Source organism: Babylonia areolata, chromosome 24, assembly GCF_041734735.1.
Source record: "Babylonia areolata isolate BAREFJ2019XMU chromosome 24, ASM4173473v1, whole genome shotgun sequence".
In the NCBI taxonomy this organism is placed as follows: Eukaryota; Metazoa; Mollusca; class Gastropoda; order Neogastropoda; family Buccinidae; genus Babylonia; species Babylonia areolata.
The window spans coordinates 55325258-55348838 of NC_134899.1; the positions used below are offsets into that span (position 1 = coordinate 55325258).

Here is a 23581-nt window from a genome sequence, read left to right on the forward strand (position 1 = left end):
TACAGTGGAGTAGTAATGAAATTAGTAGATCATGTATCAGTGCACATTCATCACACACTCATGCACACACACATATAAATGATATATATGCAAAAGCATCTATGAAATGAAAAAAAAAAGTATTTTAAAGCATTAGAGCTGTCTCAAATTTCATGACTGTATTTCAGATGATGATCAGTATAAAGCCTTAAGGGTGACTGTTGCACACAGTGGACGAGGAAGACCACCATCAGCACCCAAGGTTCCATCCAACAACAAACTCTTGATGCAGTTAAATATGTTAAAGCAACAAGAAAACAAAACCTGGGGGGAAATGGAACATTTTCTACACAAATTGTTCCCAGAGTGTACCTTTCCACGTGTGGTGTCAATAGTTAAGGAATTCAGCAAGTGTGAAACGATCAGTGGTGCTGAATGTTTTTTACAAGAAAGAAAAGATTCATGCATCTTCCCTGGCCCCTCCTGTCAGAAGTTTGGAATTACACGTGCAGATCTTTTGAAAGGAACTGTAGAGGACTGTGAGGCTTTACTCAGTTGTCCTATTGGTCTTGTGTCTTAAGTATGTCACTTAGCTAGGATATTGAGGATAAAGGATGCAACATTGCATAAATGACACCTGGTCAGAGATTTGCCACCAACCCAACAGCTCAAATTAAAACTGGGGAGGCTCAGAGCAGATGAGGCTCGCCTGCGTAAAAACAGAAGTAAACCAGGGGGAGAGAGTGCACTTCAAGATTTTTTAGAACTTCCTTTTGAAAGTGCAGAGGTCATCAGAGACAGCAGGAAGAAGCAAAAAACTGTCAAACAGCTACCTCCTACTTCAGACCCAGAGCCAGCATGCAGCAAAGAAAAAAATGAGGACATTATCACACAGGAACTAAGAACAACGACAGAGGAGTTGTCATTTCTTAAAGCAAAACTGAGTGAAAAAGAAAGGGAACAGCAAATCAAGGATGCTGAAATGACTGGACTTCTGTTATGTCAAATATGCACATTTACAATTACTCTGGTGATATCTGACAGCATAGTATCATCATGATTGTAAAAAACTTGCTCATTTGTTACTAAAAACCATATACTTTGTGACTGTTTTCATTGTTATTTGCATTTCTGATAGCATTAAGTCTTCCAAAAAACTGTATTCTACATGCTTTCCTGAACATGCACATATCTGAAATGTTTTTGTAGCATGAAAACTTTCTGAGATACCAGCATTATAAGTCAGCATGTTATCACTGTGAAATCAGGCCATTCGACACTTGACAAAACTGAATATTTTGCTATTTTGAAGGCACTGTCTCTCTCTAAGCATGTTCTTGAGTAGGCCAGAAAAAATTCAGCATAAACTAGGTATTAGTGGAACCAAGTACAGCAAAGAACAATGTGGTAAGTCTTCATCTTAAAATTTTATGACAGTCTAAAAATAGCAATTTGTTAAATCTGTCAAAACGCGTCATTTTTGCACATTTTTAGACGCCGTTTTCTTAAAAACTACTGGGTATAATGCAATGAAAATTTGCATGTGAACTTAGTTTTTTATGTTCTTTCCAATGGTGTAATTAGTTTTTAGATATGTTGAATTTCAAAATTTAAGTGGTCCTACCTACTCCACACAGTGTACACTGCCATACACTACCAAAGATACTCCACACAGTGTACACTACCAGATACTCCACACAATGTACACTACCAAAGATACTCCACACAGTGTACACTGCCATACACTACCAAAGATACTCCACACAGTGTACACTGCCATACACTACCAAAGATACTCCACACAATGTACACTACCAAAGATACTCCACACAGTGTACACCACCAAAGGTACTCCACACAGTGTACACTACCATACACTACCAAAGATACTCCACACAGTGTACACTGCCATACACTGCCAAAGATACTCCACACAGTGTACACTACCAAAGATATTCCACACAGTGTACACTACCATACACTACCAAAGATACTCCACACAGTGTACACCACCAAAGGTACTCCACACAGTGTACACTGCCATACACCACCAAAGATACTCCACACAGTGTACACTGCCATACACTACCAAAGATACTCCACACAGTGTACACTCACAAAGATACTCCACACAGTGTACACTGCCATACACTACCAAAGACACCCCCACACAGTGTACAAAGCCAAAGATACTCCACACAGTGTACACTGCCATACTCCACACACAGTACACTGCCATACACTACCAAAGATACTCCACACAGTGTACACTACCAAAGATATTCCACACAGTGTACACTACCATACACTGCCAAAGATACTCCACACAGTGTACACTGCCATACACTGCCAAAGATACTCCACACAGTGTACACTACCAAAGATATTCCACACAGTGTACACTACCATACACTACCAAAGATACTCCACACAGTGTACACTACCAAAGATACTCCACACAGTGTACACTGCCATACACTACTAAAGATGCTCCACACAGTGTACACTGCCATACACTACCAAAGATACTCCACACAGTGTACACTGCCATACTCCACACAGAGTACACTGCCATACACTACCAAAGATACTCCACACAGTGTACACTGCCATACTCCACACAGAGTACACTGCCATACACTACCAAAGATACTCCACACAGTGTACACTGCCATACTCTACCAAAGATACTCCACACAGTGTACATCGCCATACACTACCAAAGATGCTCCACACAGTGTACACTGCCATACACTATGAAAATTGCTCCACAGGGTGTACAGTACCATTATGCTCCACACAGTGTACAGAACCATAATTTGCTCCACAGTGTACAGTACCAAAATTGCCCCATACAGTGTATAGTACCAAAATTTCTCCACACTGTGTACACTACCAAACATGCTCCACACAGTGTACACTGCCATACACTACGAAAATTGCTCCACAGAGTGTACAGTACCAAAAGAGCCCCACACAGTGTACACTACCAAAACTACCCCACACAGTGTACAGTACCAAAATTGGTCCACACAGTGTACAGTACCAAAATTTCTCCACACAGTGTACAGTGCCAAAATTTCTCCACACAGTGTACAGTACCAAAATTTCTCCACACAGTGTACAGTACCAAAATTTCTCCACAGTGTACAGTACCAAAATTGGTCCACACAGTGTACAGTACCAAAATTTCTCCACACAGTGTACAGTACCAACAAAGCTCCACACAGTGTACAGTACCAAAATTGTCCCATACAATGTATAGTACCAAAATTTCTCCACACAGTGTACACAACCAAACATGCTCCACACAGTGTACACTGCCATACACTACGAAAATTGCTCCATGGAATGTACACTACCAAAACTGCCCCACACACTGTACACTACCAAAACTGCCCCACACTGTGCACTCACCTCCTCCAGGCCGTACTCTGAAGAGGACTGGTCAGAAGCAGGTCCAAGACGTGCATACACCCCAGTGCCCCCTGACCTCTGTGCCACGTGTGATGAAGCCCCGTCCCCAGCACTGCTGTTGGAGGCAGAGTCAGGGACTGGTTTGGAGGGTGGGTGGTGCCAGAACAACTTGATGAAGCGGTTGTTGAAGACCGGCTCACTGCTGTGGTATGCTGCCGCTGCTTCGTCGTTTCTGGAGAAGGTGATAAGGGCGGCCCCTGGGTCGCTGTCATACTTCACCTGAAAGTGTCAAACCACACCATGCCTTTACCTCAAGTGTCACACCACATCATGCCTTTACCTGAAAGTGTCAAACCACATCATGCCTTTACCTCAAGTGTCACACCACGTTACACCTTCACCTGAAAGTGTCAAACCACATCATGCCTTTACCTAAAGTGTCACACCACGTTACACCTTCACCTGAAAGTGTCAAACCACACCATGCCTTTACCTCAAGTGTCACACCACATCATGCCTTTACCTGAAAGTGTCAAACCACATCATGCCTTTACCTCAAGTGTCACACCACGTTACACCTTCACCTGAAAGTGTCAAAACACATCATGCCTTTACCTCAAGTGTCACACCACATCATGCCTTTACCTGAAAGTGTCAAACCACATCATGCCTTTACCTCAAGTGTCACACGTTACACCTTTACCTGAAAGTGTCAAACCACATCATGCCTTTACCTAAAGTGTCACACCACGTTACACCTTCACTTGAAAGTGTCAAAACACATCATGCCTTTACCTCAAGTGTCACATCACAGCATGCCTTTACCTGAAAGTGCCAAACCACACCATGCCTTTACCTCAAGTGTCACACCACGTTACACCTTTACCTGAAAGTGTCACACCACACTGCGCCTTTACCTCAAGTGTCACACCAAGTTACACCTTTACCTGAAAGTGTCAAACCACATCATGCCTTTACCTCAAGTGTCACACCACACTGCGCCTTTACCTCAAGTGTCACACCATGTTACACCTTTACCTGAAAGTGTCAAACCACATCATGCCTTTACCTCAAGTGTCACACCACGTTACACCTTTACCTGAAAGTGTCACACCACATCACACCTTTACCTGAAAGTGTCACACCACACTGCACCTTTACCTGAAAGTGTCAAACCACATCACACCTTTACCTGAAAGTGTCACACCACGCTGCGCCTTTACCTGAAAGTGTCACACCACATCACACCTTTACCTGAAAGTGTCACACCACACTGCACCTTTACCTGAAAGTGTCACACCACATCACACCTTTACCTGAAAGTGTCACACCACGCTGCGCCTTTACCTGAAAGTGTCACACCACATCACACCTTTACCTGAAAGTGTCACACCACGCTGCGCCTTTACCTAAAGTGTCACACCACGCTGCGCCTTTACCTGAAAGTGTCACACCACGCTGCGCCTTTACCTAAAGTGTCACACCACGCTGCGCCTTTACCTAAAGTGTCACATCATGTCACACCTTTACCTGAAAGTGTCACTCCATTCTTATAGTCTGATAATATACTTTTCACCTGAAAGTGTCACAGCATGTCACTCCTTTACCTGAAAGTGTCACATCATGTCACTCACGGTCACTATGTCACTCATTTATCTGAAAATGTAAAATGTCACTCATTTACCTAAAAGTGTAACGCCATTTCACTCCTTTACCTGAAAGTGTCACACCATGTCACAACATGTCACTCCTTGTCACAATGACACTCCTTTACCTGAAAGTGTCACACCATGTAACTTCTTTACCTGACAGTGTCACACCATGTAACTCCTTTACCTGACAGTGTCACACCATGTAACTTCTTTACCTGAAAGTGTCACACCATGTCACTCCTTGTCACATCATGTCACTCCTTTACCTGAAAGTGTTACACCATGTAACTTCTTTACCTGACAGTGTCACACCATGTAACTTCTTTACCTGACAGTGTCATACCATGTAACTTCTTTACCTGAAAGTGTCACACCATGTCACTCCTTGTCACATCATGTAACTCCTTTACCTGAAAGTGTCACACCATGTAACTTCTTTACCTGAAAGTGTCACACCATGTCACTCCTTGTCACATCATGTCACTCCTTTACCTGAAAGTGTTACACCATGTAACTTCTTTACCTGACAGTGTCACACCATGTCACTCCTTGTCACATCATGTCACTCCTTTACCTGAAAGTGTTACACCATGTCACTCCTTTCATCCACAGTCTGACTTCATACTACACCTGAAAGTGTCACACCATGTCACTCCTTTCATCCACATATTGTCTCTCTGATAACATTAACACTGGAGCAGTTTCGACACTCTGGTCACAACCAGAGACTGAGGCAAAATGGTTAGTGTCATGCACCAATGATTTGGAGACATGGGTTTGAACCCACACCCCGATATAGGGACAAATACCATTAAGATTTTCTGTCCAAACCACCTCTTATGGGCTCTGCCTCATATGGGAAGACTCGGACTACCCAGCTGAGTGCTATCCGCTTAAAGGATATGTCTTATAATAAAAAGTTACATGCGTGTCTGTGCTGCTAACACTTCTGACCAACACTGCAGGTGTCTGTATCTCTCAGGCTTGAATGATGCTGAAAGCACAGAGTACACACAGCCTTGTCACATAGTGCAAAACCCAGACTTCCTCAGCGGAATCAGCAGCATTTTCCACCTTCAAGTACATACAAGCTGTCCAGGTTTCTGTGGCCTTTCATGCCCCGCTCTTGCCACTTCCACGCCTGTGGCAAGTTCCTGTCAAGGTGATCAGTGTTGGCAGACCCACAGGGGGACTGTTGTGGTGACTGCACTCAGTTCTTGTCAAGGTGATCAGTGTTGGCAGACCCACAGGGGGACTGTTGTGGTGACTGCACTCAGTTCTTGTCAAGGTGATCAGTGTTGGCAGACCCACAGGGGGACTGTTGTGGTGACTGCACTCAGTTCCTGTCAAGGTGATCAGTGTTGGCAGACCCACAGGGGGACTGTTGTGACTGCACTCAGTTCTTGTCAAGGTGATCAGTGTTGGCAGACCCACAGGGGGACTGTTGTGACTGCACTCAGTTCTTGTCAAGGTGATCAGTGTTGGCAGACCCACAGGGGGACTGTTGTGGTGACTGCACTCAGTTACTGTCAAGGTGATCAGTGTTGGCAGACCCACAGGGGGACTGTTGTGACTGCACTCAGTTCCTGTCAAGGTGATCAGTGTTGGCAGACCCTCGGGGGGACTGTTGTGGTGACTGCACTCAGTTCTTGTCAAGGTGATCAGTGTTGGCAGACCCTCGGGGGGACTGTTGTGGTGACTGCACTCAGTTACTGTCAAGGTGATCAGTGTTGGCAGACCCGCAGGGGGACTGTTGTGGTGACTGCACTCAGTTACTGTCAAGGTGATCAGTGTTGGCAGACCCACAGGGGGACTGTTGTGGTGACTGCACTCAGTTCCTGTCAAGGTGATCAGTGTTGGCAGACCCACAGGGGGACTGTTGTGGTGACTGCACTCAGTTCTTGTCAAGGTGATCAGTGTTGGCAGACCCACAGGGGGACTGTTGTGGTGACTGCACTCAGTTCTTGTCAAGGTGATCAGTGTTGGCAGACCCTCGGGGGGACTGTTGTGGTGACTGCACTCAGTTCCTGTCAAGGTGATCAGTGTTGACAGACCCACAGGGGGACTGTTGTGGTGACTGCACTCAGTTCCTGTCAAGGTGATCAGTGTTGGCAGACCCACAGGGTACTGTTACGGAGGGGCCTGGTGGTGACTGCACTCTGGGGGAGATCCTCACTCACTGCCTTCATCACTAAGCAAGTGTTGTCATCAGAAGGGGACTTACAGGTGATGTCCCACCTCCCATGTCAAATGACATCAGGCACTTCTCCACACCAGCCAGTGGCCTCATGCTGACCTAACACTGACAGCTGTCTGTAGTCAGCAAGCACTGGAGTTGCGGCATTCAAGCTAGCTGTGGCTGTGTAGTGGGCACTTAGGATGGGCAAGGTGGCTGTGGCTGTGTAGTGGGCACTTAGGATGGGCAAGGTGGAGGTGGTTGTGTAGTGGGCACTTAGGATGGGCAAGGTGGAGGTGGCTGTGTAGTGGGCACTTAGGATGGGCAAGGTGGAGGTGGCTGTGTAGTGGGCACTTAGGATGGGCAAGGTGGAGGTGTAGTGGGCACTTAGGATGGGCAAGGTGGAGGCATGCTAATCATACCTGTTCTGGCTGTGGCTGTGTAGTGGGCACTTAGGATGGGCAAGGTGGAGGCATGCTAATCATACCTGTTCTGGCTGTGGTTGTGTAGTGGGCACTTAGGATGGTCAAGGTGGAGGCATGCTAATCATAACAGACAACTAATCACAACAGTACTTACACTCCTCACAGCTATAACACAGCACTAATAACAGCAGTATTTTCACAACTGTAACAAAGTACTAATCATAACAGAACTTAAGGTCTTCACAGCCTACATGGCGAGTTAAAACAGTCATACACGCAAAAGCCCACTCACGTATATACAAGTGAACGTGTGAGTTTCAGCCCACGAACACAGAAGAGGAAGAAAACACAGCACTAATCATAACAGAACTTCAGATCTTCACAGCTATAACACAGCACTAATCATAACAGAACTTCAGATCTTCACAGCTATAACACAGCACTAATCATAACAGAACTTCAGATCTTCAGTTATAACACAGCACTAACCATAACAGAACTTCAGGTCTTCACAGCTATAACACAGCACTAATAACATACAGTTTAAACAGCACTAATCATAACAAAACTTCAGATCTCCACAGTTATAACACAGCACTAACCATAACAGAACTTCAGATCTTCACAGCTATAACACAGCACTAATAACGTACAGTTAAAACACAGCACTAATCATAACAGAACTTCAGATCTCCACAGTTATAACACAGCACTAATCATAACAGAACTTCAGATTTTCACAGTTATAACACAGCACTAATAACGTACAGTTAAAACACAGCACTAATCATAACAGAACTTCAGATCTCCACAGTTATAACACAGCACTAATAACGTACAGTTAAAACAGCACTAATCATAACAGAACTTCAGATCTCCACAGTTATAACACAGCACTAATCATAACAGAACTTCAGATCTTCACAGCTATAAAACAGCACTAATCATAACAGAACTTCAGATCTTCACAGCTATAACACAGCACTAATCATAACAGAACTTCAGATCTTCACAGCTATAACACAGAACTAATCATAACAGAACTTCAGATCTTCACAGCTATAACACAGCACTAATCATAACAGAACTTCAGATCTTAATAATAATAATAATAATAATAATAATGGATACTTAGTACACTATCCAGAAATCTGCTCTAGGTGCCTTACAAAAACGCTTTTATTAACATAAGTTACATCACCCACACACACACACACACACACTGCATACATACATTTTAACATACATGTGTATCTAACAGCTACCCTCAACACATGCGCACACATAGGCAGGCACAAACTCTTCACAGCTGTAACACAGCACTAATAACTTACAGTTAACTCTTTCCGGACGAAGGAATGCTCACTCCTACACAAAACGTATTCGGTTTCGGACGAAAGAATGGAATAGCGTTCTCCAAAAGTAAAATTCCATCATGCGCTGTACACGTGATTTTGTGATTAGCCAAGCAGAGTGCCCTATTCTGGGTCACTCCACAATCGAACAGTACGATTGGTTAGTCTGGGATGTGTGGCCTGTCTCGCACACACGCTGACAAAGTCACTGACCGGTCGTCTGCTCGCGTGCCAGCCTGTTAGCAAAGCGGCCTCTTCTCAGAATGTTGTGAAGCGAACAAGGCAATGACGGCAATGTTTTAGGGTTGCCGAAGTACTTGAAATGCTACAAACTGAAGGGTCGGACATTGAAGAGGTGGATGATGACGAAGAAGAAAGCGAATTTAATGCAGAAAGCGAGCATGGGTATGGTGATTCGGGGTGAAAAATTGGCAGTATTTTCTACATATGGCAAAACTGTAAAAATAAGATGAGAAATTTGATTTTTTTTTTTTTATGTAATAGCTCAACACGTAATAAACCAGTTCTGAAAGTTTCATTTTGTTACACAGTATTTTGTATTTTTTGTAATTTTTTTTTCCAAACCCTTACAAATGGGCCGTCTGTGGTGAAAAGCAAGGGAGAAAACTTGTCCCGAGTGAGTTAAAACACAGCACTAATCATAACAGAACTTCACAGCTGTAACACAGCACTAATCATAACAGAACATAAGATCTTCACAGCTAACACAGTACTAGTAACTTACAGTTAAAACACAGCACTAATCATAACAGTACTTCAGATTTTCAAATCCTTAACACAGCACTAATTATAACAAAACTTCACATCTTCACAACTATAACACAGTACTGATCATAACAGAATTTCAGATATTCACAGCTTAACACAGCACTGATCATAACAGAACTTCAGATCTTCACATCTGTAAGAATCAGACCAGTACTGCTCCAATGTCACCTGACCCTGCCCAGCCACTGACCTGAATGTTGGTCAAGCTGCCAAATTTGCCAAAATGTTCATTCAGCTGGGCAATATTGTTGAACTCAGGCGGGATCTTGCGCACTTCCAGGGTTGTGTTGGACTGCCTGAAGTGCTGCTTCTGAAAACCTACAACATGTACAGAGACATGATTTCAATCACATCTTATCAAAGATACCTAGAGAGAAAAAAAAGCAAGCACAAAAGCTTTGTGAAGAGAAAGCATTTGACTGCACTGGCCTCTAAGCTCAGCAGTAATGCTGAGTGATGCCCAGTTTTAATTTTACCACAAAAATAGTTAGGTACTTAACAATCACACACACACGTGCGTGCGTGCGTGCGTGTGTAGCAATGCATATGTGATTAGAATGTGCAGCATTAGTATGACCCTCTGAAAATAGTCTGGGACCCCCTACAATTCTGGTATAGTCCTTGGGTCCTCCAAGATTTCAACTGATCACAAGCCCTGGGTGATAGTGAGGAAAGAAGTAGGGAAAGACAAAAGTAAGGCAAATTGTGAAGAGAAATGCCAAGATGATCAAACCTCAACCAGTACTGCAGAGAAAGGAAGGCATCAACAGAACAGAGTAGAAACCCCTACAATTTGTCACAGGCAAAAACCAGTCTATCAGCATAATGCCTGTCTCTTTGTGTGACACCATCAACAAAACCACGCAAACAAACTGTCTATAGAGAACAAAATCTTTAATATACTCAGCCTATGTTTACAAGGGACACGAAGCCTTAATGGCTGCCTGAACTGAAAGGACAGCATATGTGTTATGCAGACATGCCTTAGTTGATTTTGTTCCCATTTGTGAGGACTTGCCTTCGTTCATTTTGTTCCCATTTGTGAGGACTTGCCTTCATTCATTTTGTTACCATTCGTGAGGACTTGCCTTCGTTCATTTTGTTCCCATTTGTGAGGACTTGCCTTCATTCATTTTGTTACCATTCGTGAGGACTTGCCTTCATTCATTTTGTTCCCATTTGTGAGGACTTGCCTTCGTTCATTTTGTTCCCATTTGTGAGGACTTGCCACAGCTATGTTGTTCCCATTTGTGAGGACTTGCCACAGCTATGCTGCTCCCATTTGTGAGGACTTGCCACAGCTATGTTGTTCCCATTTGTGAGGACTTGCCACAGCTATGTTGCTCCCATTTGTGAGGACTTGCCACAGCTATGTTGTTCCCATTTGTGAGGACTTGCCACAGCTATGTTGTTCCCATTTGTGAGGACTTGCCACAGCTATGTTGTTCCCATTTGTGAGGACTTGCCACAGCTATGTTGCTCCCATTTGTGAGGACTTGCCACAGCTATGTTGCTCCCATTTGTGAGGACTTGCCATTGTTGATTTTGTTCCCATTTGTGAGGACTTGCCATTGTTGATTTTGTTCCCATTTGTGAGGACTTGCCACAGCTATGTTGTTCCCATTTGTGAGGACTTGCCACAGTTCATGTTGTTCCCATTTGTGAGGACTTGCCACAGTTCATGTTGTTCCCATTTGTGAGAACTTGCCATTGTTGATTTTGTTCCCATTTGTGAGGACATGCCATAACGGATTTTGTTCCCAATCTCAAGTCTTCATAGACAATCTACAAAAGGAGCAGGGAAAGCCATGTTTTGTTCTGGTTGTGCATCTTTTAAGACAATGACTAAAACACTAAAAACCAGTTTCCAGGCCATTTTAAAACAAATAATCCCATAAAATCAAACTTACAAGAGACAGACAGGAGAAAGAAAACAAACATGATCCAGTCATTCCCCACACACAGGCACTTGGACAAAGTCTTGAACCTCACCTCCCAGCCTGCTGAAATCAAAGGGTTTCCTGGGCCCCTGGGCCCCTGTATGCCGCGGGTTGAAGTGAGGCCTCTGCACCACCTTGGGAGTGCTCTCCTCCATCTCCACATGGGTTCGCTTGGATGGCACCACCACACGTGACGATTCCAAAGGTGGAGACTGCTGGCGTTCTGCAGTGACAGCCACCACCCAATTTTTATGTCATGCTTAACACTTGCTCATAATGAATGCTGTTAACACTTAACACTTAATAAATGATCGCAGTAACATCATCGCCACCATCATCACTTAAAAACAGTGGAACAAAGTCAGAAATCATTACATTCATGCAAAACTTCAAATAAAAACCACAGGGAATCAGCTTCATTTCTGAAGACAGGTACTGTTTCCTTGGGACTCTATCTTGATGAATTATAATAAGTCCAGGTATGATAAGAGATGATATTCTAAATTTTGAAATTTACTGAAGACAGGGAGGTTGTGGGGGATGGAAGTGGGGGCCTAGGCCCTGCATTGGGCAATGCCTCTAGCAGAGACAAAGTGGTGAAGCCTCCAGAAACTGAAGACCTATTGCAATAATAGTGTGTGAAAAGTGCATCTCTTCTCAAAGCCTCTTTACTACAGGGTCTATAAATGGAAAATACGGACTGAAGAGATTTTCTATTTTGGAGCATATCAGATTCAGATTCAGATCCATATGTGCAACATGGAGAAAAGTATAGCGCTCAGTGACTTTTTCAAACAGGTTTTCCCAAGCGAAGACCTACAGAATCCAAACCGATCTGGAATACTGACTGACGCACGAGTTCAATCAATGGAAAACAAACCTATCACACCTAGATGTGCCCCTTGATTTCCTCAACAGATTTGCACTAATTCAGGATAGACCCCTGTGGCTCTCAGATTTACTGATTTCTGTAAATTTACAGAAAAATCTCAACTTTGATGATCAGCTCTTTGGTCAAAACAAAACAAAAATGATCAAACATGCGTCTGTTCAGTCAAATTCAATGTCCAACTCCAGCCCACTCCCCAAAAGAGCGAAGAGAAAGGTAGAAGACAGACTGACCTATGTCATTTCCATCCTCTATCAGGCTCGTCAGGGGCCTCACGTCTCTCTGTGGCTGTAGGGGGGGTACTGCCAGGGCTCCTGCTGTCATGGGGAACCCCCGGGGGGGCATGCCAGGAGGCGGGGGAGCAGCCCAGAACGGCTGACGCACAGATGGGGGAGTGATGGCAGGGGCCTCAGGATTGTAACCTTCTGGCTGGAAGGGCTCTGCTGAAACCAATTCAGATGACTGTACTGACATAAGGGATGCTGTGTATCACTGATGACTGTACTGACATAAGGTATGCTGTGTATCACTGATGACTGACTGTACTGACATAAGGGATGCTGTGTATCACTGATGACTGTACTGACATAAGGGATGCTGTGTATCACTGATGACTGACTGTACTGACATAAGGTATGCTGTGTATCACTGATGACTGACTGTACTGACATAAGGTATGCTGTGTATCACTGATGACTGACTGTACTGACATAAGGGATCCTGTGTATTACTGATGACTGTACTGACATAAGGTATGCTGTGTATCACTGATGACTGTACTGACATAAGGTATGCTGTGTATCACTGATGACTGTACTGACATAAGGTATGCTGTGTATCACTGATGACTGACTGTACTGACATAAGGGATCCTGTGTATCACTGATGACTGTACTGACATAAGGGATCCTGTGTATCACTGATGACTGACTGTACTGACATAAGGTATGCTGTGTATCACTGATGACTGTACTGATATAAGGTATGCTGTGTATCACTGATGACTGACTGAACTGCCATAAGGTATGCTGTGTATTACTGATGACTGAACTGCCATAAGGTATGCTGTGTATCACTGATGACTGTACTGACATAAGGGATCCTGTGTTTCACTGATGACTGACTGTACTGACATAAGGGATGCTGTGTATCACTGATGACTGTACTGACATAAGGGATCCTGTGTATCACTGATGACTGTACTGACATAAGGGATGCTGTGTATCACTGATGACTGTACTGACATAAGGTATGCTGTGTATCACTGATGACTGAACTGACATAAGGGATCCTGTGTATTACTGATGACTGTACTGATATAAGGTATGCTGTGTATCACTGATGACTGACTGTACTGACATAAGGGATCCTGTGTATTACTGATGACTGTACTGACATAAGGTATGCAGTGTATCACTGATGACTGAACTGACATAAGGTATGATGTGTATCACTGATGACTGAACTGCCATAAGGTATGCTGTGTATCACTGATGACTGACTGTACTGACATAAGGGATCCTGTGTATCACTGATGACTGACTGTACTGACATAAGGTATGCTGTGTATTACTGATGACTGAACTGCCATAAGGTATGCTGTGTATCACTGATGACTGTACTGACATAAGGGATCCTGTGTATCACTGATGACTGTACTGACATAAGGGATCCTGTGTATCACTGATGACTGTACTGACATAAGGGATCCTGTGTATCACTGATGACTGACTGTACTGACATAAGGGATCCTGTGTATCACTGACTGACTGACTGTACTGACATAAGGGATCCTGTGTATCACTGATGACTGTACTGACATAAGGGATGCTTCAGAAGCTCAGTGGAGCATACTACAGTCAAAACGTGGTAGTTGGATGATCTGAATGAACATACTCTGTGCTGATAATGAAACAACTGTACAGCAAAATGATCAGTCTTTTCAGAAATACTGATCTGGCATTAGAAATAAATGACTAAAAAAAAAAAAAAGATAAATGTGTAAAGCACTGACCTGAGCCTGGAAGCCGGGCAGGTCCTGGGGGTCCTGGGGGTCTGGCAGGTCCTGGGGGTCCTGGGGGTCTAGCAGGTCCAGGAGGTCCAGGGGGGCCTGGGGGTCTGAGGGGACCTGGGGGTCGGATTAGGGCACCAGGGGGAGGCACATTCATGTTGGGCGGAAAGCGTGGGCGACCAGGAGGTGGAATATTCATGGCTCCAGACACAGGTGGTGGAGGCATGGGATGGCCTGTTACAGAGACATGGAAAGTGTCAGCAGCAGCAGGACACCATGACATGAGGAGAACTGTGTGAAAAGAAATGTTCTCAGGATTGCAGACACACTGGAGGAAGCTACAGAGCTGCCTTATCAAAACATCCTTTCCAGTACACAGAATATCGATCCCCACCAGCTTTTACACATTACTGACCTGTCTGACCAGACCCTAAACCCTCCTGTCTGTGGCATTCACACATCTGTACAGACCCTAAAACCCTCCTGTCTGTGGCATTTACACATCTCTACAGACCCTAAAACCCTCCTGTCTGTGGCATTCACACATCTCTGCAGACCCTAAAACCCTCCTGTCTGTGGCATTCACACATCTCTGCAGACCCTAAAACCCTCCTGTCTGTGGCATTCACACATCTCTGCAGACCCTAAAACCCTCCTGTCTGTGGCATTCACACATCTCTGCAGATCCTAAACCCTCCTGTCTGTGGCATTCACACATCTCTGCAGACCCTAAAACCCTCCTGTCTGTGGCATTCACACATCTCTGCAGACCCTAAAACACACCACATGGGTGTGGTGGCCAAACAGAGCAGTGGATTTTTGCCTGAGTTTCCTGAGATCGATTCCTGGTCTGGGTGCATCTGGTAGGATATGGGTGGAATTTTTTCTTCTTTCCCATGTCAATGTATGTGTGCATATCTGATAACACCTGTAACGCCTGAACCCCCTTTGTGTGCATACGCACGCAAAAGATGAGATATGCACAATAAAGATCCTGCAATTGTGTTATGGAAACAAGAACACACCTGACATGTACACCCAAAAAACAGAGCATGGCTGCCTACACCACAGGGTTCAAATAAAAAAAGAAAAAAAAAAGGTATACACGTTAAAAGGTTATACCTCTGTGTGAGTATGCATGTGTGCGCGCATGACTGAAGCCTGACTGAATCAATCAGGAAAGGAATGACGAGTCCCCAAAGGCAGCTCTCAGATAGCTCTACCCAGACAGGCAGCCTGTCATGCACATGACTGATTTTCAAGTGCTTAGAGGTTGGTCTCTGACTGAGAACAGGTGCTATGTAAGTGTCCTTATCATCATTATCATCACACAGTGTTGAGCTGTCCTCCACAGTTTCCACAAGGGACAAACAGCATGCACACACATACCACAGCAAGAGTGGCATTGTGAAATGTCAACATTGTGGTTTCAGTATTCAACTACAATACCAGGTATCGCGTTTGATACTGTCTTCCGCTATGCACTATACTACATGGTGATATGGGTGTTAGTCTTTCATCAGAGATGATGCAGATAAACAAAGTTGTCAAGAATGCACATAGTATATGTGAAATAAAATGCTCACTTCATTACCTGTGGTAAAAACTGGAAGAAAAATCAACTCTGAAGGATAAAAAATATCATACAAGTGCAAAAATTGATGTGATCCATTGTGGCAATCTTCTCTCTGGGTGAGCAGCCCATGTGTAACACAGAGAAAATTTTTTTGACTTTCACATCCATAAAGTCTGAAAAATAATAAATAAATCTAAAGAACTATAAGAAAAGAACCCAAAACAATTGCAAGGTCAACCCTTCACCACAAAAAGGGGTACATACCATCACCAAAGACCTCCCTCCATAAGGAACATAATACAGTACTCACTATTCACCCACCTCAAAGTGAAAAAAAGAGGGAAAGAAAACAGGGCTGGATTGCTCAGCAATGTTCACTTTGCTAAGTGGTGAAGAGTTTAAGTTCATGGAAATAGCTTAGTCTTTCGAAAACTTAAGTGCTGCTAAGTTCACTTATGCAACCAGTAAGTGATACTGACATTGCAAACAAAATGGACAACCAGTAAATGATACTGACAATGGAAACAGGCTGGTCAACCAGGAATATATATTGACAATGTTAACAAACTGGTCAACAAGGAATAGATACTGACAATGTAAATAAACTGGTCAAGCAGATATTTGGGAAGACAACTTGATTTTTACATCTACTTGTCTTCAGGATAACTAATTATTCTCACCCTGCTCTCTCCCATGTTCAAAATGAAGGGATGAGGAGAGGTAGGGTGGGGCAGTGAAGGAGGCAGAGGGAGGGAGAGAGCATGAGACCTTACCTGGGCGGGGTGGTGGGGGGAATGTGAGGTTAGGAATGCCAATGTCCTCCACAATGACGGGATCCATGCCGTGATCAAAGGGACATAGATCACCCATCATGCAGAACCCCTTCTCTGCAACATCATGCACACCACCCTGTCACCACCCTGTGAACATCCTGTCACCACCCTGTGAACATCCTGTCACCACCCTGTCACCACCCTGTGAACATCCTGTCACCACCCTGTGAACATCCTGTCACCACCCTGTCACCACCCTGTGAACATCCTGTCACCACCCTGTGAACATCCTGTCACCACCCTGTCACCACCCTGTCACCACCCTGTGAACATCCTGTCACCACCCTGTCACCACCCTGTGAACATCCTGTCACCACCCTGTGAACATCCTGTCACCACCCTGTCACCACCCTGTGAACATCCTGTCACCACCCTGTGAACATCCTGTCACCACCCTGTGAACATCCTGTCACCACCCTGTCACCTCCCTGTGAACATCCTGTCACCACCCTGTCACCACCCTGTGAACATCCTGTCACCACCCTGTGAACATCCTGTCACCACCCTGTGAACATCCTGTCACCACCCTGTGAACATCCTGTCACCACCCTGTCACCACCCTGTGAACATCCTGTCACAACCCTGTGAACATCCTGTCACCACCCTGTCACCACCCTGTGAACATCTTGTCACCACCCTGTGAACATCTTGTCACCACCCTGTGAACATCCTGACACCACCCTGTCACCTCCCTGTGAACATCCTGTCACCATCCTGTGAACATCCTGTCACCTCCCTGTGAACATCCTGACACCACCCTGTCACCTCCCTGTGAACATCCTGTCACCATCCTGTGAACATCTTGTCACCACCCTGTGAACATCCTGTCACCACCCTGTCACCACCCTGTGAACATCTTGTCACCACCCTGTGAACATCCTGACACCACCCTGTCACCTCCCTGTGAACATCCTGTCACCATCCTGTGAACATCCTGTCACCTCCCTGTGAACATCCTGTCACCACCCTGTCACCTCCCTGTGAACATCCTGTCACCACCCTGTGAACATCCTGTCACCACCCTGTGAACATCCTGTCACCACCCTGTGAACATCCTGTGAACATCCTGTCACCACCCTGTGAACATCCTGTCACCACCCTGTGAACATCCTGTCACCACCCTGTGAACATCCTGTCACCACCCTGTGAACATCCTGTCACCACCCTGTCACCACCCTGTGAACATCCTGTCACCACCCTGTGAACATCCTGTCACCACCCTGTGAACATCCTGTCACCACCCTGTCACCACCCTGTGAACATCCTGTCACCACCCTGTCACCACCCTGTGAACATCCTGTCACCACCCTGTGAACATCCTGTCACCACCCTGTGAACATCCTGTCACCAACCTCTCACCACCCTCTCACCAAGGGCATCAACCCTAACACAGCTTTCCTCAGTGTGGTCAGTCAGGGGCATCAACCCTAACATAGATTTCTTCAGTGTGGTCAGTCAGGGGCATCAACCCTAACATAGATTTCTTCAGTGTGGTCAGTCAGGGGTATCAACCCTAACATAGATTTCTTCAGTGTAGTCAGTCAGGGGTATCAACCCTAACATAGATTTCCTCAGTGTGGTCAGTCAGGGGCATCAACCCTAACATAGATTTCTTCAGTGTGGTCAATCAGGGGCATCAACCCTAACATAGATTTCTTCAGTGTGGTCAATCAGGGGCATCAACCCTAACATAGATTTCCTCAGTGTAGTCAGTCAGGGGTATCAACCCTAACATAGCTCAGGAAAGCAGCCCACTCCAATCATACTATGTGACATGTTCACCAACACAAAAACAGCTGACAATGATCAGGAAAGCAGCACACTCCAATCATACTATGTGACATGTTCACCAACACAAAAACAGCTGACAATGATCAGGAAAGCAGTACACTCCAATCATACTATGTGACATGTTCACCAACACAAAAACAGCTGACAATGATCAGGAAAGCAGCACACTCCAATCATACTATGTGACATGTTCACCAACACAAAAACAGCTGACAATGATCAGGAAAGCAACCCACTCCAATCATACTATGTGACATGTTCACCAACACAAAAACAGCTGACAATGATCAGGAAAGCAGCACACTCCAATCATACTATGTGACATGTTCACCAACACAAAAACAGCTGACAATGATCAGGAAAGCAGCACACTCCAATCATACTATGTGACATGTTCACCAACACAAAAACAGCTGACAATGATCAGGAAAGCAGCACACTCCAATCATACTATGTGACATGTTCACCAACACAAAAACAGCTGACAATGATCAGGAAAGCAGCCCACTCCAATCATACTATGTGACATGTTCACCAACACAAAAACAGCTGACAATGATCAGGAAAGCAGCCCACTCCAATCATACTATGTGACATGTTCACCAACACAAAAACAGCTGACAATGATCAGGAAAGCAGCACACTCCAATCATACTATGTGACATGTTCACCAACACAAAAACAGCTGACAATGATCAGGAAAGCAGCACACTCCAATCATACTATGTGACATGTTCACCAACACAAAAACAGCTGACAATGATCAGGAAAGCAGCACACTCCAATCATACTATGTGACATGTTCACCAACACAAAAACAGCTGACAATGATCAGGAAAGCAGCACACTCCAATCATACTATGTGACATGTTCACCAACACAAAAACAGCTGACAATGATCAGGAAAGCAGCACACTCCAATCATACTATGTGACATGTTCACCAACACAAAAACAGCTGACAATGATTAGGAAAGCAGCCCACTCCAATCATACTATGTGACATGTTCACCAACACAAAAACAGCTGACAATGATTAGGAAAGCAGCCCACTCCAATCATACTATGTGACATGTTCACCAACACAAAAACAAAAGACGAAAACAACCAACAACAAAAAGGTATGCTGTTCTCCAACTTACCGTCAAAGTTCTGACACCTCATGCGTTTATCTCTGTGTGCTGTGGGTGGTTGGGTGGGAGGGGCAGGGGGGGCACCAGGGGGTGCGGAAGGTCCTGGCGGTACACCCGGGGGACCCAGTGGTCCAGAGGGTCCTGGGGGTCCTCCCATTCCCGGCATGGGCAGTGGGGGCCCCTCCCCTGGGGGTGGCGGCTCCGAGGGCTTATGCACGCTGCTCACCAGGTTCGGCAACGAGGAGTTAGAGGTCACCACAGCTGGGTAGTGGCCATTGTCCTGGGTGGGGGTCGAACCTCGGCTGTCAGGTTCATACCGCCCTGACACAGTTTACAGTAAAACTAATCAACAGCTTTGTCAATGTCTGACACACCAATATTTCACATTGCACTGGAAAATGTTATCTTAAAAGCCCGAATGGGAATGGCTAACAGATATAATAATAATAAAATAATGTATTTACATGGCACAAACTCCCCATAGATGGGCTCAAAGCACCTCAAATGAAACAGTACATGTATACATAACAGTGCATTATATCACACAAGAGCACACGAAGACATAGAAGAGGAAAACTAAATTTGTATCCACCAATAAAATACTATAAATTGCAGATCTATATATGAATAATCGCAGGGAAAAGGCACAAACACACACACGTGCATGTGCATGTGTGCACGCTTAAACACCAACCCTCAAGCCCACACACCACAGGAATACTACAATGGAAGAGGGACACAAGGGGAGTGCAGAATGTTGGAGGAGACAAAGAACTATGCTTTGTCACATCAAAAGGTCATTTTGAACAGGTGGGTTTTCAGTTTACTTTTGTAAGAGGACAGAGTTGGTGAGTGCCGGAGATCCAGAGGAAGTCAATTCCATACAGATGGTGCTTGATGCTGAAAAGCCCTTAGACCAAATATCTTTCAAGAGACTTTGGAGACACAAAGGAATGGTCCGAGTCATGACAAAGCACAGACCAAGAGCCTACAAGCATGTCTTCTGTCTTGACGTCACTGAGTCTGAGCTGGTTAGCCGGCATCCATTCCTTCACTACAAAAATGCACATCTCTATGTTTTTGCAAAGAATAGCAAAAGAACTTGGAGAAGATGAAAATCACATCAATGTTTACTGATGATGTTGGACAGGGTTTGAGTGTACAGAATAAATAGTATTGGACCAAGAACTGAACCTTGGGGAACACCATAACAAACAGCAAGAGGTCTGGAGTTAGAATGAAAACTTCAGATGAACACGAGTGCGATTGGATAGACAAGATTTGAACTAGGCCCCTATATCTGCACAAGACACCTTCAGTATTCAGCTGTGGCATTAAAAAATAAACTTAAGTGAACAAAAAACTGATAAATTAAAATCAAAGTAAACATTCTTTCATGATTCAAACAACTGAAAATTAATGTAGGCCCTCAACAAAACAACCAACCACAACTCCTCCATTCCCCTTCTAGACTGTGTTAGGAGGTCCAGCTATGTGCCTCAGCACGTCTGCAAACACGCATTGGCCAGATCGCAAACGGAGAACCCGTGGGCCCCAGAATGTAAGGTAGTCTCCTGAGAGAGCACAATGCCAACCTCAAGGGTTCAGCAATCACAGGGTGGCATGCAATGCACAGCAATCAGGACAAGTTAATCCCACAAACTGTGACAGGCCCGCAAAAAACAACAACAAAGGCAGAGGAGCAAGATGCACTGGACGATAAAAACATCCATTCAGACGTCAAGCACTGACACAAAAGATGTAAATGACATGAATTCTGAGACAAAAACATGGCAGAAAGCCGCATCAAACAACAAGCATACAAGAAAATAAGGTTTACAAAAGGTTGGCAAGGACAGAGCAACCAAATAATTTATTTATCTGGGGAATGGTGGCCATTGTGAACCAGTAATTAGCGCCAGCTGGAAATGGTGTTTTATTGGCTAGCAGACCGCGAAATATTCGCCAGACGTCTTATTACTGAGTTGCTGCAAAATTTTGGACAAGAGAGGCAAACCAATAGGCCTGGTTTGCATCAGTTTGAAATGGTACAGTATATGACACCAAAACACACTTTCATGATTCAAAGAACTGAAACTTCATGCATACTTCTCATGAAACATTCATCTTTTTTATGCTAAATTTCCTTTTCTGGTGGAAGGGAGTAGGGGCAAGTCAATGTCTGTACTTTCAAGCTTTTCTACTTTATTTGCTTTGAATCAGTGTTTCAGTTTTTCCAAGCTGTATCAAGTTTTACTCAATGCGAACATGATAAGGACTTGACTGTGACCTACCTCGAGGTGATCGTGAGCGTGACCGTGGTCGACTCCAGGAGCGGGATCGACGGGTCAGCTTCTCCCTCAGGTCGCGGATGTCCCTTTCCCTTTCCCTGGGGCTGCGTGACCTAGCCCTTCTGTCGGGGGTCATCCGGTAGCGTCTCGGACTGCGGGACCGGCTGCGTCGGCGGTAACGCCTGTCTGGAGAGTACCGGCGGTCTGGAGAATATCGGCGGTCTGGAGAGTAACGACGGTCCGGGGAGTATCGTAGCCGTTCACGATCATCATACCTCCGTCTTCGCTCATCACTGAAATGGAAAATGAAAGAGAAAGGGAAAATAAAGTAAATCCCTAAGGATATTCTTTGTTTTTATTGAGTAGAGAACACAAACAAACTACAATAATATATATCTGACGTTAAATAAAATAAAAAGAAACCAAGTCTGCACTGTACAACTGATACTGAAGCTTTTTTTTCCTTCCAGTGGGATTTGAAGTTGTGCCTGTTCACAGATACTGGGTGGTGCCTGCAGTTGATGATATTCAAGAGCGGTATGATGCAATTAAATGCCAATGAAGCAATCAAACACTGAGCACAAACTGACAGGATACATAACCTTAAGACCAAATAAGGATGTAAAATACACTTTCATCTCTGTCAAACATTCCTGGTACTGACATTTATATCTAATGTCAAAAGCCTGTTGCTGGCTATTACACTGCAATCCATGAAGAGAAAGAACTTCATACTCTCAGTCAACACTTACAAATCCCTCCCACGCCGTGGACTGATACTTCTACTGCGTGTCCTTCGTCTGCGAGGGCCAAGGTCGCGCGTGTCTCTGTTGTCTCTGCGATCACTGTCCCTTCTGTCACTGTCACGTCTGTCCCTGGTGTCTCGATCATCTTTTCCATCTCTTTCTCTGTTGTCCCGCCCTTCTCGGCCCTCACGGTTTTCACGGCTGTCGCGGTAATCACGGTTATCTGTAGGTTCTGGTTTGGGTGGCACTGCAGGCTGAAAATAAAGCTGCATATTTTATAGGTTTCTTTTTTATGCAATGAAATTTTTACCTTCATATAACTATCAAAAACATTTTAGTCTTGTTCAAAACTGAAAGACCAAACAGGATAGACAAATCCTTCCTTGACTCATACATGACTCCTGACCAAGTTAACCAACCCCAGGAGCCCCCCACCCCACCCGACACACACACACAGTCTCATAAAAACTGCCACTTGGTCACAACTGATGTGGTAAAATTAAGTGACTTAGTAGTTAGTACACATGATTTATAACATCTTCCAAGAAAAATGTACAAATTCATCAAATATTAATCCGG

General features: G+C 44.6%; 1 protein-coding gene across 3 annotated transcripts in view; it reads right to left on the bottom strand.

The window, feature by feature from the left end:
• The window catches only part of LOC143299227 (RNA-binding protein 26-like), a 73192-nt gene that overhangs the window by 42050 nt on the left and 7561 nt on the right, over window positions 1-23581 (bottom strand). For 2 of the 3 annotated variants that reach the window (XM_076612430.1, XM_076612428.1), the window contains exons 4-12: window positions 23009-23256; window positions 22260-22549; window positions 19975-20286; window positions 16983-17096; window positions 14637-14867; window positions 12856-13065; window positions 11786-11956; window positions 9984-10111; window positions 3397-3675 (exon numbers count right to left, since the gene is read on the bottom strand). In XM_076612430.1, the coding sequence (XP_076468545.1) occupies window positions 3397-3675; window positions 9984-10111; window positions 11786-11956; window positions 12856-13065; window positions 14637-14867; window positions 16983-17096; window positions 19975-20286; window positions 22260-22549; window positions 23009-23256 (1983 nt within the window). The remainder of the gene's footprint in view (window positions 1-3396; window positions 3676-9983; window positions 10112-11785; window positions 11957-12855; window positions 13066-14636; window positions 14868-16982; window positions 17097-19974; window positions 20287-22259; window positions 22550-23008; window positions 23257-23581) is intronic. The other variant, XM_076612429.1, reaches the window with a different exon arrangement.